The 12,736-nt window shown below is 46.1% G+C and overlaps 1 protein-coding gene across 1 annotated transcript in view; it reads left to right on the top strand.

Annotated features, from left to right (window-relative positions):
* Positions 1-12,736, top strand: part of dst (dystonin) — a gene marked incomplete at its 5' end in the record, with an annotated part of 129,628 nt that overhangs the window by 43,499 nt on the left and 73,393 nt on the right. Inside the window, 21 exons of the mRNA XM_084458642.1 lie at positions 1,051-1,144; positions 1,415-1,569; positions 1,845-2,301; positions 2,718-2,846; positions 2,995-3,072; positions 3,170-3,331; positions 3,976-4,080; positions 4,418-4,513; positions 4,606-4,731; positions 5,151-5,303; positions 5,438-5,592; positions 5,849-5,975; positions 6,357-6,540; positions 7,433-7,590; positions 7,942-8,120; positions 9,633-9,771; positions 9,985-10,178; positions 10,446-10,608; positions 10,728-10,811; positions 10,996-11,103; positions 11,205-11,303. Coding sequence (XP_084314768.1) covers positions 1,051-1,144; positions 1,415-1,569; positions 1,845-2,301; positions 2,718-2,846; positions 2,995-3,072; positions 3,170-3,331; positions 3,976-4,080; positions 4,418-4,513; positions 4,606-4,731; positions 5,151-5,303; positions 5,438-5,592; positions 5,849-5,975; positions 6,357-6,540; positions 7,433-7,590; positions 7,942-8,120; positions 9,633-9,771; positions 9,985-10,178; positions 10,446-10,608; positions 10,728-10,811; positions 10,996-11,103; positions 11,205-11,303 — 3,145 coding nt within the window. The remainder of the gene's footprint in view (positions 1-1,050; positions 1,145-1,414; positions 1,570-1,844; positions 2,302-2,717; positions 2,847-2,994; positions 3,073-3,169; positions 3,332-3,975; positions 4,081-4,417; positions 4,514-4,605; positions 4,732-5,150; positions 5,304-5,437; positions 5,593-5,848; positions 5,976-6,356; positions 6,541-7,432; positions 7,591-7,941; positions 8,121-9,632; positions 9,772-9,984; positions 10,179-10,445; positions 10,609-10,727; positions 10,812-10,995; positions 11,104-11,204; positions 11,304-12,736) is intronic.

The following is a 12,736-nucleotide window of genomic DNA, read 5'->3' on the forward strand; positions in this document are numbered from 1 at the left end:
CCAGGGTTCTGGCGCGCTCACAGGCACTCATTGTACTCACACATTGTATGTCTGTAATCTTGAACGAATGCTTTTGGGATTTAAGAAAAAGATTTGGTTGGAAATCACCTAGCTTGTTGATGTTTAGTAACAACATATGAGATCACCAGACAGATAAACACAGGCTTCGCAGGCCAATAAAACGCTGCCTTTTGCTACATTAAGGGAGCTGAGTGCAAATAGGTAACATTAGTGCTCCCTTAGACATTCCACGCCCCACAACTGTTACTGTACTGCCCGAACCTGTAGAAGGTCGTCCGTACAAATATGATGGATGCCATCGCCCAGGGCAGCATATTCTCAAAGGGCGGGTTCGTCTTTATTGGCTCCTGGCGGGTGGCAGGGTGTGTGTGTGGACACGTAGCGCTCTATAAAAGGGACCTGATGAAAACACTTCACCGCCAGATGGGTCTGTGCGTGTGTACGGTGTGTGTGTGTGTGTGTGTGTGTTTGCTTTGCGCCTGGTACCGTATCGGCTGGGCTGGGCCCGAACTGGTGTCCAAGAGTCGGACGGATGGGAGGGCCGTGGGTAGTGTAGTTGTTTTGGTTTTATTGTAGTTCTCTTGAGCGGCTAGGCTATAGCCAGCGTGGTCTACCATGCACAGCAACCTGGCTTACCGCATCAGCGCGGCGTCGGTGAGCAACAGCACCCTCACCAGCCTGGGGTCCGCGGAGAACCTTCTGTCGGGACCCTCCATCGAGCCCCTGCTGTCCAGCAGCCCCGTCTATCTCAATAATAACTCTATGTTTGGGCCCAGGTGAGACGGCACAGTAGGGCAGTGTTAGCTGATGATATCGCTTCTTTTTTGTGTGTTTTATTGTTTCTAGATCAGAGCAGAAATGCGGTTGGAATGTGTTTATTGTGTATTATGGTGAGGCTGCATAGTGGCAGAGAGCTCTGAGGTATTGGTTCTTGTCTCTTTGGGTCCTTGTGTTTTCTTTCGGATCAGAAATGTTGTTGACTTTTGTGGAAAGCCTAGTTCAGCTGTCTGATCTGGTCTTGTGTTTCAGGCTGGACATGCTGCAGCACATCGCCAACAGGGTCCAGCGGGACTGCGTGGCTGGGGAGGATAAACTAGCGCTGGCCAGAACCGCCCTGCAGTCTGTAAGTCATGTTTAAACAGCACTATATATCCTTTAGGATAAAAAAGATTATTTCTGGTTGAGTTTGTAGCACCCACACATTTTTTATCAATTCCAGGGGTGTGTATACTTCCTACTGCCACTTTTATTTGATATAAAAACCTTGAAATCTCCTGCTTTTCTGAGTGATTCTTCTTTGTCTTCTCTCTCTCTGTCTCTCTCTCTCTCTCTGTCTCTCTCTCTCTCTCTCTCTCTCTCTCTCTCTCTCTCTCTCTCTCCGTCTCTCTCTCAGGATGCGAAGCGTCTGGAGTCTGGGGTCCAGTTCCAGAACGAGGCAGAGGTCGCGGGGTACCTGCTGGAGTGTGAGAACCTCCTCAGGCAGCAGGTGGTGGACATCCAGATCCTCCTGGATGGAAGGTTCTACTTCGCTGATCAGCTCGTTCAAAGGTTATTAGTTAACAGTTTTGTTAAGATGAGCTGACAATAAACATTGCACGAAGATAAGTTAAGATAACACAGTCAACCTCTTATCTTCAAAAGATATGATGTTTTAACCTGTTTTATTTTTATTTCACGGACGTAGCCTAGTCCTCTTTAAGTCTTAAGTCATGAATGAGAAACAGCTCATACACATTATGTAAACATTGCTCATATCCCTTAGTGTGTGTGTGTGTTTGTCTTTGGAGGACATCATTCCAACTGTGCTGTCTGGTTGATCCCAGGGTGTCCAAGCTGCGTGACGACCTCCTGACCCTCAGGACAGAGTGCGCCTCTGTCTACAGTAAAGGTCGCACCCTGACCACAGAGCAGACCAAGATGATGATCTCAGGCATCACCCAGAGTCTCAACTCGGGCTTCCCCAGCAGCAACCTCAGTGCTGGCCTCAGCCCCGCCCTCACCCCTGGAGGCCTGGGCACCCCCGGTTCCACCTTCACCTCCAGCTTTACCCCCGGCCTCACCCCGGCCCTCACCCCGGCCCTCACCCCCAGCCTGCAGCCCGGTTCCATCCAGGCCTACATGGGAGGAGGAGGGGGGATGGACCCTGGGGCCCTCCAGCACCTCAAACACATGCAGATACGTAAACCCCTGGGGAAGTCACTAGGAGACCCCAACATGACCGAGGAGGAGGTCAACATGAACTTCGTCCAGGATCTTCTGAGCTGGGTGGACGAAATGCAGGTGAGGGCTTGATGACCGATTTTTATGTAGTTTATTTGTCAGGGACATGATCAATCAATCAATCGATCAATCAATCGATCAATCGATCAATCGATCAATCGATCAATCGATCAATCGATCAATCATTCAATTAATAAATCAATAAATCAATAAACCAATCAACCAACCAATCAACCAACCAATCAACCAATCGATCAATCAATCAATCACTCAACCAACCAATCAATTAACCAATCAATCAGTCAACCAACCAATCAATCAATCAACAAACCAATCAATCAATCAAATCAATTCGGCAGTCAATAAACCAACCAACCTAATCCAGTGACATTTTATAGTATGCTTTGTTTTTGAGAATTGAATGATCCTGATGAAATGAGATTGTTTTACCATTTTATTTTCTCCTCCTGTTAAAGGTGCAGTTGGACCGTGCAGAGTGGGGGTCTGATCTGCCCAGTGTGGAGATGCATCTGGACAGCCACAAGAGTGTATATAAAGCCATCGAAGAATTTCAAATGAGCCTTAAAGAAGCAAAGCTTAATGAGGTATATACAATGTTGAAAACAGTCAGTCTGACTTATTTCCGTGACATTTTGTTGACATATCTACGTTTTTCAAGTTGACTTCTGTCACACACTGTCAACGCTTCTTATATTACAAGGAATTACAATATGTAATGTCTCCTCTCCTCAGATTCAGATGAACCAGCCACTAAAACTAACTTATTCTGAGAAACTGAGCAAACTAGAGTCCCAGTATGGGAAGTTACTGGTAAGTAGCTTGATAAAACCAAATTCTGCTTGTTTTGATCACCCGGGCAGCCCTGACCCTCACCTCTCACCCCTGTCTCCCTGCCACACCTGTGTAGAACTGTTCCAGGGGGCGCCAGAGTCACCTGGAGAGCCTGCTTGATTTCGTGTCGCGGGCCACCGAGGAGCTGATCTGGCTCAATGAGAAGGAGGAGGAGGAGGTGGCCTTCGACTGGAGCGACTGCAACACCAACCTCCCCAAGAAGAAGGAGTACCACGCTGTGAGTCATCTTACACCTTCGGCTACTGAAACGTTGTATGAGGAGCGGATAAAAACATGGGGGAAAAATCCATGCAGTGTGTCAGAACGAGTATTTAGACACATGCAAAGAAGAATAATTTCATGGTATCATAGCAATTGTTACATTGCACTACTGATTCATGAATGTGTCTAAGAGACTTTATTCAACAACACCTAAGTGGTGTCACATTGGCATGGTTATACCTCTGGCATACACTACAGAGCCTGCTACTCAGGAAGGTTATTTAACTCTGCCAACCTGGAATCAGCCCACTTCCTGCCGGGGTAGGTCTGATCTTTGAGGGTGATGTGTTTTCCTTGAGGGTGATGTGTTTTCTTTGAAAACAAACCTACCAAACCTTCGTAGTAGAGCGGGATTACGTGGGCCTCTTCTGGGTCTAGGCTTGGGGGTAGATACTTTTCACGTGTGAAAAATCGGTTCCATGCCGAAACTCTACCTGCCTCGTCCCACGCGTCATTTCATTCATGCTGGTTGTTGTAGTTGGAGTTACATGCCTGTACTAGTTGTGGAGTTGGTATCCACAATAGGGGAGGAGAGGGTTGCTCTGGCTGGACCCAGGCACTCGGGCCGATGTGTTGATGGTCCTGGCCGTCTCTCCCCAGGACCTGATGAGGGAGCTGGATGGGAAGGAGGAGGTGATGAAGTGTGTGCAGGACAAGGCAGAGCGCCTCCTGCAGGAGAACCACCCCGCCAGGCTGACCATCGAGGTACACACTGCGCACTGTTCTCGGATGTGACAGAAACCCTGTGTGTCTGTTTCTGTGTGACTTTTTGTGCGTGTGTGTGCGCACGTGAGTGTCTGCTTTTGTGTACTCCTCCAATACAACACATGTATGCTCAAATTGCTCCCAATGAGCAGGTTAGCACCTTGCATGGCAGCTACCGCCATTGGTGTGTGAATGTGTGTGTGAATGGGTGAATGAGAGGCCATTGTAAAGCGCTTTGAGTGCCGCTAAGGTGGAAAAGCGCTAAAAAGTGCAGTCCATTTACCATTTACCATAACACATATCAGCTTTTGAGTGACCCATCATGGCTTTGCTCCAGGCCTACAAGGCGGCCATGCAGACACAGTGGAGCTGGATCCTGCAGCTCTGCTGCTGTGTGGAGCAACACCTGAAAGAGAGCACGGCCTATTTCGAGGTGAGCTAACTCTCCCATTACGCACAGTATCATAGCAGGCTGCTCTACTAGTTGCAACGAGTCAGATCTCATCCCCCGGGCTCTCATTACAGTTTTTCAACGACGTCAAAGAGTCCACGGATTACCTGAAGAGCCTGCAGGACGCCATCCAGAGGAAGTACAGCTGCGATCGGACGAGCAGCTTACACAAGCTGGAGGATCTCATACAGGAGTCCATGGTAAGATAGATGCACACAAAATATACAGTTAAAAACAAAAATGACAGTCATAAAAATTCACGCTTTCCTTCATCCAAATTCTCAAATAAATCTCCCTCAATTAAAGTAAGTCTGTCCCTATAGCTGCATTTTCCTAACATGAATACTGATATTCAATTCAATATGACCTGATAGTGAATGTGTAATATATACAGCTGGATAAACGTTATATCCAGCTATCCATGTTATTGAATTGTTGTTGGAGGTTTTGATGGTGTTGGTTGTATTGTTGATATTTGTATATTGTTGTACTGTATGTTAATTTCATTTTGTTTGTCAATGTTGATGATTTTCTGTGCTGGTTTTTTCACCTGTCATGCCAATAAAGCTTATTTGAATCTGAATTTGAATACGTTGTGGTGTTGTGGTCTGCCCTCCAGGATGAGAAGGAGCAGCTTCTTCAGTACCGGAGCACCGTGGCTGGGCTGGTGGGCCGGGCCAAGGCTGTCGTCCAGCTCAAACCTAGGAACTCAGAGATCCCGGTCAGAACCTCCATACCGGTCAAAGCCATCTGCGACTACAGACAGATAGAGGTACGGCCCCAGATCCAGCCAGCAGTAAGATGAGTCTAAGATGAGGCCCAGTGTTTCCTACTGAGTAGATACTTGATATAATGTTGATGAGAAATGCTGGAAATGTTGAGGTGACATTGTTCTGTGTCTCTCAGATAACCATCTATAAGGATGATGAGTGTGTCCTGGCCAGTAATTCCCATCGAGCCAAGTGGAAGGTGATCAGTCCATCAGGGAACGAGGCCATGGTGCCCTCAGTCTGTTTCAATGTCCCCCCACCCAACAAGGAGGCTGTGGATCAGGCTGGCAGGTGGGACTCTAGGACCCAGGGGCTCCCTTAGACCCTTCAAATCTCCTCTTTATTATCAACGTATTTAGCTTTACATTCCATCCCAGTATCCATCCATTACATTATTCACACGGTAGTAACCCTAGCCTGGGGTGGATGAGGACTCAGTTTCACACGGTTACACATAGACCTTTACAGTAATTGGTCAATGAGAATGGAGTTGTTGGCCTGCGTTACTGTACCACCTTTGACCTCTGACCTCTGCTGACCCCTACAGGATAGAGCAGCTGTACCAGAACGTCCTGGCTCTGTGGCACCGCTCCCACATCAACATGAAGAGTGTGGTCTCCTGGCACTACCTCATGGCCGACATCCACGCTATACGCAAGTGGAACGTAGCCTCGGTACGACTCTCCCTTCTGCTTTGATGGGCTTGTGCTTTTCTTGTCTCCTTCATGTGAACCCTCAGGGTGGGGAGTTTCTCAGGTGGTTGAGTGTAATTGCATGTAAGTGTAGAGTTAGTGTAACTGCCTGCAATCTATTTCTATAATGAGTCTTGATGTTCTTATCTACTGTACTTAAACCCAAGCTTTCATGATTCTAGTGGATTGTAATGTTCATGTCAGTGAATAATTATCTAAGATGCCAAGCTCAGGTTGGGTTGATCATCCTCCGTTCTCTACAAATTAAGACCTATTGAAATATAATGACGGGTTGCCTGTCTGAGAACATTTACCTAAGATGTCTGGCTCTGGCTGTCATGGTGTTTCCCTGTTTCTGTCCAGATTAAGACCATGCTGCCAGGCGAGCACCAGCAGGTCCTGGGCAACCTGCAGTCCCATTTTGAAGACTTCCTGGAGGACAGAGAGGAGTCAGAGGTCTTCACCGTGGCAGACTGCTCCCAGCTGGAGAGGGAGGTGCTGGCCTGCAAGGAGTACTACGAAGACCTGCTCAAGTCTGCGGAGAGAGGCAAGGCTAAGCTAACTGCTCTTTAGTCTCCTACTAGTCTGTGGAGAGAGGCAAGGCTAAGCTAACTGTTAACTTTAGGCTAGTCTCCCTGATGACATGCTAACATGTTTGCAGAGAGGCAGCATTAAGCGAACAGCTAAGTTTACTTCCCTACCCGTTACTGCTAAGCTAACCTTACTCTCCCTGCTAACAAATCTACAGAGAGAGAGAGAGAGGCAAGGCTAAGCAAATCATTCACATCACCGCTCAAGATAGTGTTACTGCGCCCCACTAACAAGGGTTGCTGGTACTCGTTTGGCATCTGTCCTCGAGGGCAACACATGGTTCTTTAAGCCTATTATACACAGTACATAAAGTTAAGACCTTTTGGAATTGGATTTAACCTGCCAAGGATGCCATCGCTCACACTGCTGTAAGGTTTTGTTTGAGTGAGTGTGTGAGTGTGTGTGTTTGTGTGTGTGTGTGTGTGTGTGTGTGTGTGTGTGTGTGTGTGTGTGTGTGTGTGTGTGTGTGTGTGCATGTGTGTGCGTGTACTGTATGTGAGAGAGAGAGAGAGAGAGAGAGAGAGAGAGAGAGAGAGAGAGAGACAGAAAGAGAGTGATCTCATTCTAAGTAAGTCTAACTATTAATTATTTCACAGAGACAGTACACACTGTACACAGGTTTTAATCAATGTGTTTATCTGCTTCATCAGCATTAGGTTTAATGTCTTTATTTGCAGGCATTCAAACATAATAGTGCCATAGATTAATCTCAGGATTCAGAAACGAATTTGTCTGACTCAAGATCACCCCAACTCTCTAATTATTATTATCATGTCATGCAAAGAAAAATGTAATACGTTTGGAGATATGCAAATAATATGTATTTCCATATATTTATTATTAAACAGAGGAACATGAGGAGTCTGTGTACAACTTGTACATCTCTGAGCTACGTAACTTCCGCATGCGCCTGGAGGCGCAGGAGGAGCACCTGATCAGACAGATCCGTACCCCGCTGGACAGAGACGACCTGGAGCAGAGCGTCCAGCGCATCGCAGAGCAGGAGGTACACAGACGCTCCTACTAGCATCGCAGAGGAGGACAGAGATCAGAGATCATTCAAACCCAAAAAAACTGCTCTACACATAACATAATACTAGATCAAGATCAGTTGTTGTTAGTCCACCTGTATACAAAAGTTACCTCAGAAAATTGTCCCCAGCAAGACAGACATTTCATGTTCAATCAATCAATCAATCAAAGCTTTATTTGTATAGCGCATTTCATACCCAGAGGCAACACAATGCGCTTTACAGAGAACAAGGGAGGTGGGCATACGACCCACTCTCTACATATTATATATATATATATATATGTTGTCATACTGATTCTCGCTAACACCTGTCTACCTCTGTAGAAGAAGAAGGCCGAGTTGGACCAGCTGAAGGAGGATCTGGAGGCCATGAGGGAGAAGTGCGAGGTCTTTCTCTGCCAGGCTTCGGCCTCTCCTTCCATCCCCACCCTCTCCTCGGAGCTCAATGTTCTCATCCAGAGCATGAGCCAAGTGTACTCCATGTCCTCCATATATCTGGAGAAGTAAGCAACAACCTTTGATCTCATAACCTCTACAGGATCAGAGCTGAACACTGTCAGCACATTCAAAATTTGCAACTAGCATTTGAAATTGACTTTTGACTTAAAATGTTGACTTCATTTTACTAGTAGGGGAGAACCGGGTCAAAAGTCGCACTTTTTGGTTTGATTCCATTTACTCCGAAATTAATAGAGATAGAGATTCCACATGTTATGACACACAACTTGCACATGTCCTTCACTATTATCAACTGTAATTTTCATGCTAGGATATAAGAGCTTAACATAAATAGGGCGAGAACGGACCGAGTGCAATGCGACATTTGTCCCTGCCGAGCGGGACAGAAGTCTCATAGGAGAGGGGCAAACGTCGCACGGCTGCAAAATGTGTCCTATCTCTGTTTTTTGGGCATGTAATTCTCTTTACTTTCAACGAATGTATTATTAGACATAATATCATGTTTGTATCAAAGTAATCAATGTTATAGGTTCAAAATCCATAGAAATAATGCGGGGTTAACAGCAATGTTTGGCGATAGGATAGCCTATCGGCAGGAAATTAATTTATTAGACGAATGGTTAGTCTGCACTAGTCATTTCCTTGTCTCGTTTCCACTTGAATATAACAGCCTATGAGCTGTCTTTCTTCCAGGAATTTAACAGCCTATCAGCTATCATCCTTTCAGGAAAGACCACCCCTAGTTGACCTCACTTATCCAGGTGCGCGCGGAGACCCTTACCAGTCAGTTGCCAGTGCGTTCGCTCGAAGTGAAATGTCAATTTATCACATCAAGTTGCGTCTGCTTCTCCACAATATTTAGGCTATAGGTAAGTGATAATCTGCATACAAAGTTGGTCAATAGCATTAGAAAGATCATTAAGAGAGCTTTCATTTGACCTGTTCATTCTGCCCAAATGTCACTCGCGCACCCCTCTGGTTCTAAGCCATCACAATGCGACTTCTGTCCCTCTACGGGACGCGACTTCTGCCCCGCCACGGTCTCCTGTCATTTCTCCCTGGCTTGCAGGCACGACTTGATCGCACGAAACTTGAAACCTATGCTATCATGTAGCCAGCAGATGTGCTAAGAAAAGTGCCTATGTTTGCAAACTAATACAAGTTAACACAATTTTACAATCGAAAAATGCTTATGAGACCATTATTTTACTTATATGGAGCAAAAGTGGTTTTCCGTCGTTCTCTCCGTCAAATATGCTGCGATCGCGCCCAAAATTTGAACGGAGCTCGTACACGGTAATATGCGCAGGCATGTTTAACCACGTGATTGCAGGTCCAGTCATTCTGGAGAAAATGGCAACGCGACTTTGGTCCCGCGCGACTTTTGACCCGGTTCTCCCCTACTGCTTACAGTCGCTGTCTTAATTCTCTGCAGAATGTAAATCTCCACAATAGAGTAAAAAAAAATAACCATGTAAAAACGGTTATAGAGGTACAATAAACATGAACATATGAGCATTGTGCTTTCTCACCTTGTCTCTCGGTGTACATTACAGGCTGAAGACGGTGAGCTTGGTGGTGAAAAACAGCCAGAGTGCTGAGGCCCTGGTGAAAACCTACGAGGCCAAATTGTGTGAGGAGGACGCCATGAGCGCTGATCTGAAGTCCATAGAGACGGTCATCAGCACCCTCAAGGTAATGCCAAGACATGGGGAAACTGGAGTGCATCCTGTTTGATGCTTTCACACACACTTCCTGATTAAGATTTCATACAACCGGTCTCCCTGGTTGAGGTCAAATGTTTCCCAGTCCATGAGCGCCAGTGTCAATGCCAGTACCAGACCTCGGTTGATGTTCATCAAACAGCTGAGCATCGTCCCTCATCTTCCCATCGTCCCTTGTTTATAGCAATGGCGGACGGAGATTGACGAGCAGCGCAAGGTCTTCCATGACCTGGAGGACGAGCTGCAGAAGGCCAGGGCAGTCAGTGACCGCATGTTCAAGACCCACAATGAGCGTGACTTTGACCTGGACTGGCACAAGGAGAAGGCTGACCAGCTGTGTGAGAGGTGGCACAACGTCCACTCACAGATAGAGAGCAGGTGAGTGTTCGCAAATCTAAATGATAATTAATAAAACATTTTGCTCTACGGACTGGTGTCTGTACTGTAATGTACAGTATAACTATTTTCATCCACAGTTGAAAGAACATGTAACTAATATGCACTACATCATCTAAAAACTTTTCTTTGACTGCACTGTTGACTCTTTGAATTTGCACTGAGGCACATCCCTAGCAACTTCTGTTGATATGGCTGTATTTAAATATTGAATGCCAAACCACGGCCTCACCATCTGTCATCTAATAGGCTTCGGGACCTGGAGGGCATCAGTAAATCCCTGAAGTACTACAAAGATGCCTATGGTAGTCTGGATGAGTGGGCCAGAGAGATGGAGGCCATGCAGATGAAGACCCAGGAGAACCATCCCGAGGATAGCAAGGCTCTCGCCGAGCTGCTCAACCAACAGAAGGTACACCAGGAGAGACACTATTGGGGATCAGATTAGATTTCCAATATGTCTATTACAAAACAAATGTAGAATTTGAACAAAATAAATGTGTAATTGGATATTTGTTTTGTTTTTTTCAGGTCCTTGTTGCAGAGATGGAACAAAAACAGAGCAGAATTGACGAATGCCAGAAGTACTCTGATCAGTACTCAGGTGCTGTCAAAGTAAGTAGTCTATCACCATCTGTTACCAAGTCTATTTTTGAAAGATAATGACATTAAATCTCATTCTACATCAACGTGTCTATAGACACAGCTTTTGCCCATCATAAAGGGGAAGGGAATTTCACCACTGGGGATTATTAAAGTATTATATCTAAAAATTACCTCTCATACTGTATATTTTCAGGATTATGAGCTTCAGATGATGACCTACAGAGCAATGGTGGACTCACAACACAAGTCTCCCCTGAAGAGACGCAGGATGCAGGGATCATCTGATGCCATCCAGCAGGAGGTGGGGACTCCAAAACAGAGCAGTCGGTAGAGGACTGGTGTTGTATTTTGTACTCTACATACCAAAGAAATTCTTCTCTTTTCTCCTTGTTTCCTTTACAGTTCATGGACCTGCGAACCCGCTACACCACTCTGGTTACCCTCATGACACAATATGTGAAGTTTGCCAGCGAGACGTTGAAGAGAACGGAAGACGAGGAGGTAGGGAACTGGAGGACTTATACTTTCAGTTTGATTATCGAAATGACATGCTATAAACAGCCCACATGAGGGTATTATTTCAGCATGGTGCTTTAGGCAATATTCATTACATACAGATTGCATTTTCTCCGCTTGCTTGAATTACCCGGTCAGTTGAACTCTCTCTCTCTTATTCTCTGTACGTACTGCTTATGTGTGTTGGGTGGGATGGGGTTGGTAACTCCCAGCCATATTTAAGACTCCTCAACTTGCTGTTGGTTATCCATTCAACACAATTGAATGGAGAAATTTAGCTTTCAAGCTAAATCCTGAGGGTGAATGTACAGCACGCTGATACAAAAGAGACACTCTTTTGTATTGCTGTTGGTGTTGGTGACCTCTTCTGCAGAAGAAACTCTTCTTTCATTGAAACTGAAATGCTTTCACACATCATGGTGGCATTTGTTGGGGACAATTAACCAGGCCGCAACCTCTCCTCTACTTGGTAAGGATGGTAAAACAGTGATACAGTGAATATTCAACTAAATTCTTCGGTTCAAATTTGAGATAGTGGATGACTTGTTGTTTTGCCTTGTAGAGCAGGAAGGCCTCTGAGAGAGCAGATTACCTCATATGGACAGAGACCATGGAGCTCCAGAAAACTGCAGGGGAGCAGGAGATTGGTCGGCTTCAACAGCAGGTACAGGAACTGGAAGCCTCATTAGCTGAGAGACAGACACAGCTTGGAAATCTGGAGGAAGAGGTGGAGACACAGAAGAAGACTATCGAGGATCTAACCCTGCAGAAGTTCAAGGCAGAGCATGAGGTTCAGCAGTTCCGAACAGAGCTAGAGGTAGCCGTGAAGGGTAAAGCTGATGTGGATCAGGAGTTAAGTCATGCCAGACAGCTGATCAAGCAGTCAGAGGCCAAGCAGTCCTCCCTGGAGGAGAGTCTCTGTATGCTGAAGAAGAACATTGAGGAGGGCATCATGGCTCGGAAAAAGCTGGAGGAGCACAGTCAAACACTACAGAAGGAGCTGAAAGCCAAAGAGGCAACTGAGGCAGAGATGATGAGCCAGGTCCGCTCCATGGAGATGGATGTGTCCCAGCAAAGCCGGTCTGGTGAGACCAAAACTGTCCATACCGAGTCCAGATCTTCCACAGTCAGGGAGAGCATGCAGCACTCCTCCAATAGCATCCAGCAAGTCCTGCAGCAGAAACTGGAGGAGCTAACCATGGTGAAGAAAAATGCAGAAACAGAGATCAAGACGTTGAAGTCAGAGTTGAACACTGTGCTGATGCATAAGAACATAGCTGAGGAGAAAGCTCAACGCTTCAAAGAACTGTTGGATGACGGCAACAACAGGCTGAAGAAGCTTCAACTGGACATGGAGCAGGAGAGTAGTGACATGAGGCAGAAGTCTGAGGAGCTTAGGCAAGAAGTGACCAAACTGA

Source organism: Borostomias antarcticus, assembly GCF_949987555.1.
Source record: "Borostomias antarcticus genome assembly, chromosome: 25".
Lineage (NCBI taxonomy): Eukaryota > Metazoa > Chordata > Actinopteri > Stomiiformes > Stomiidae > Borostomias > Borostomias antarcticus.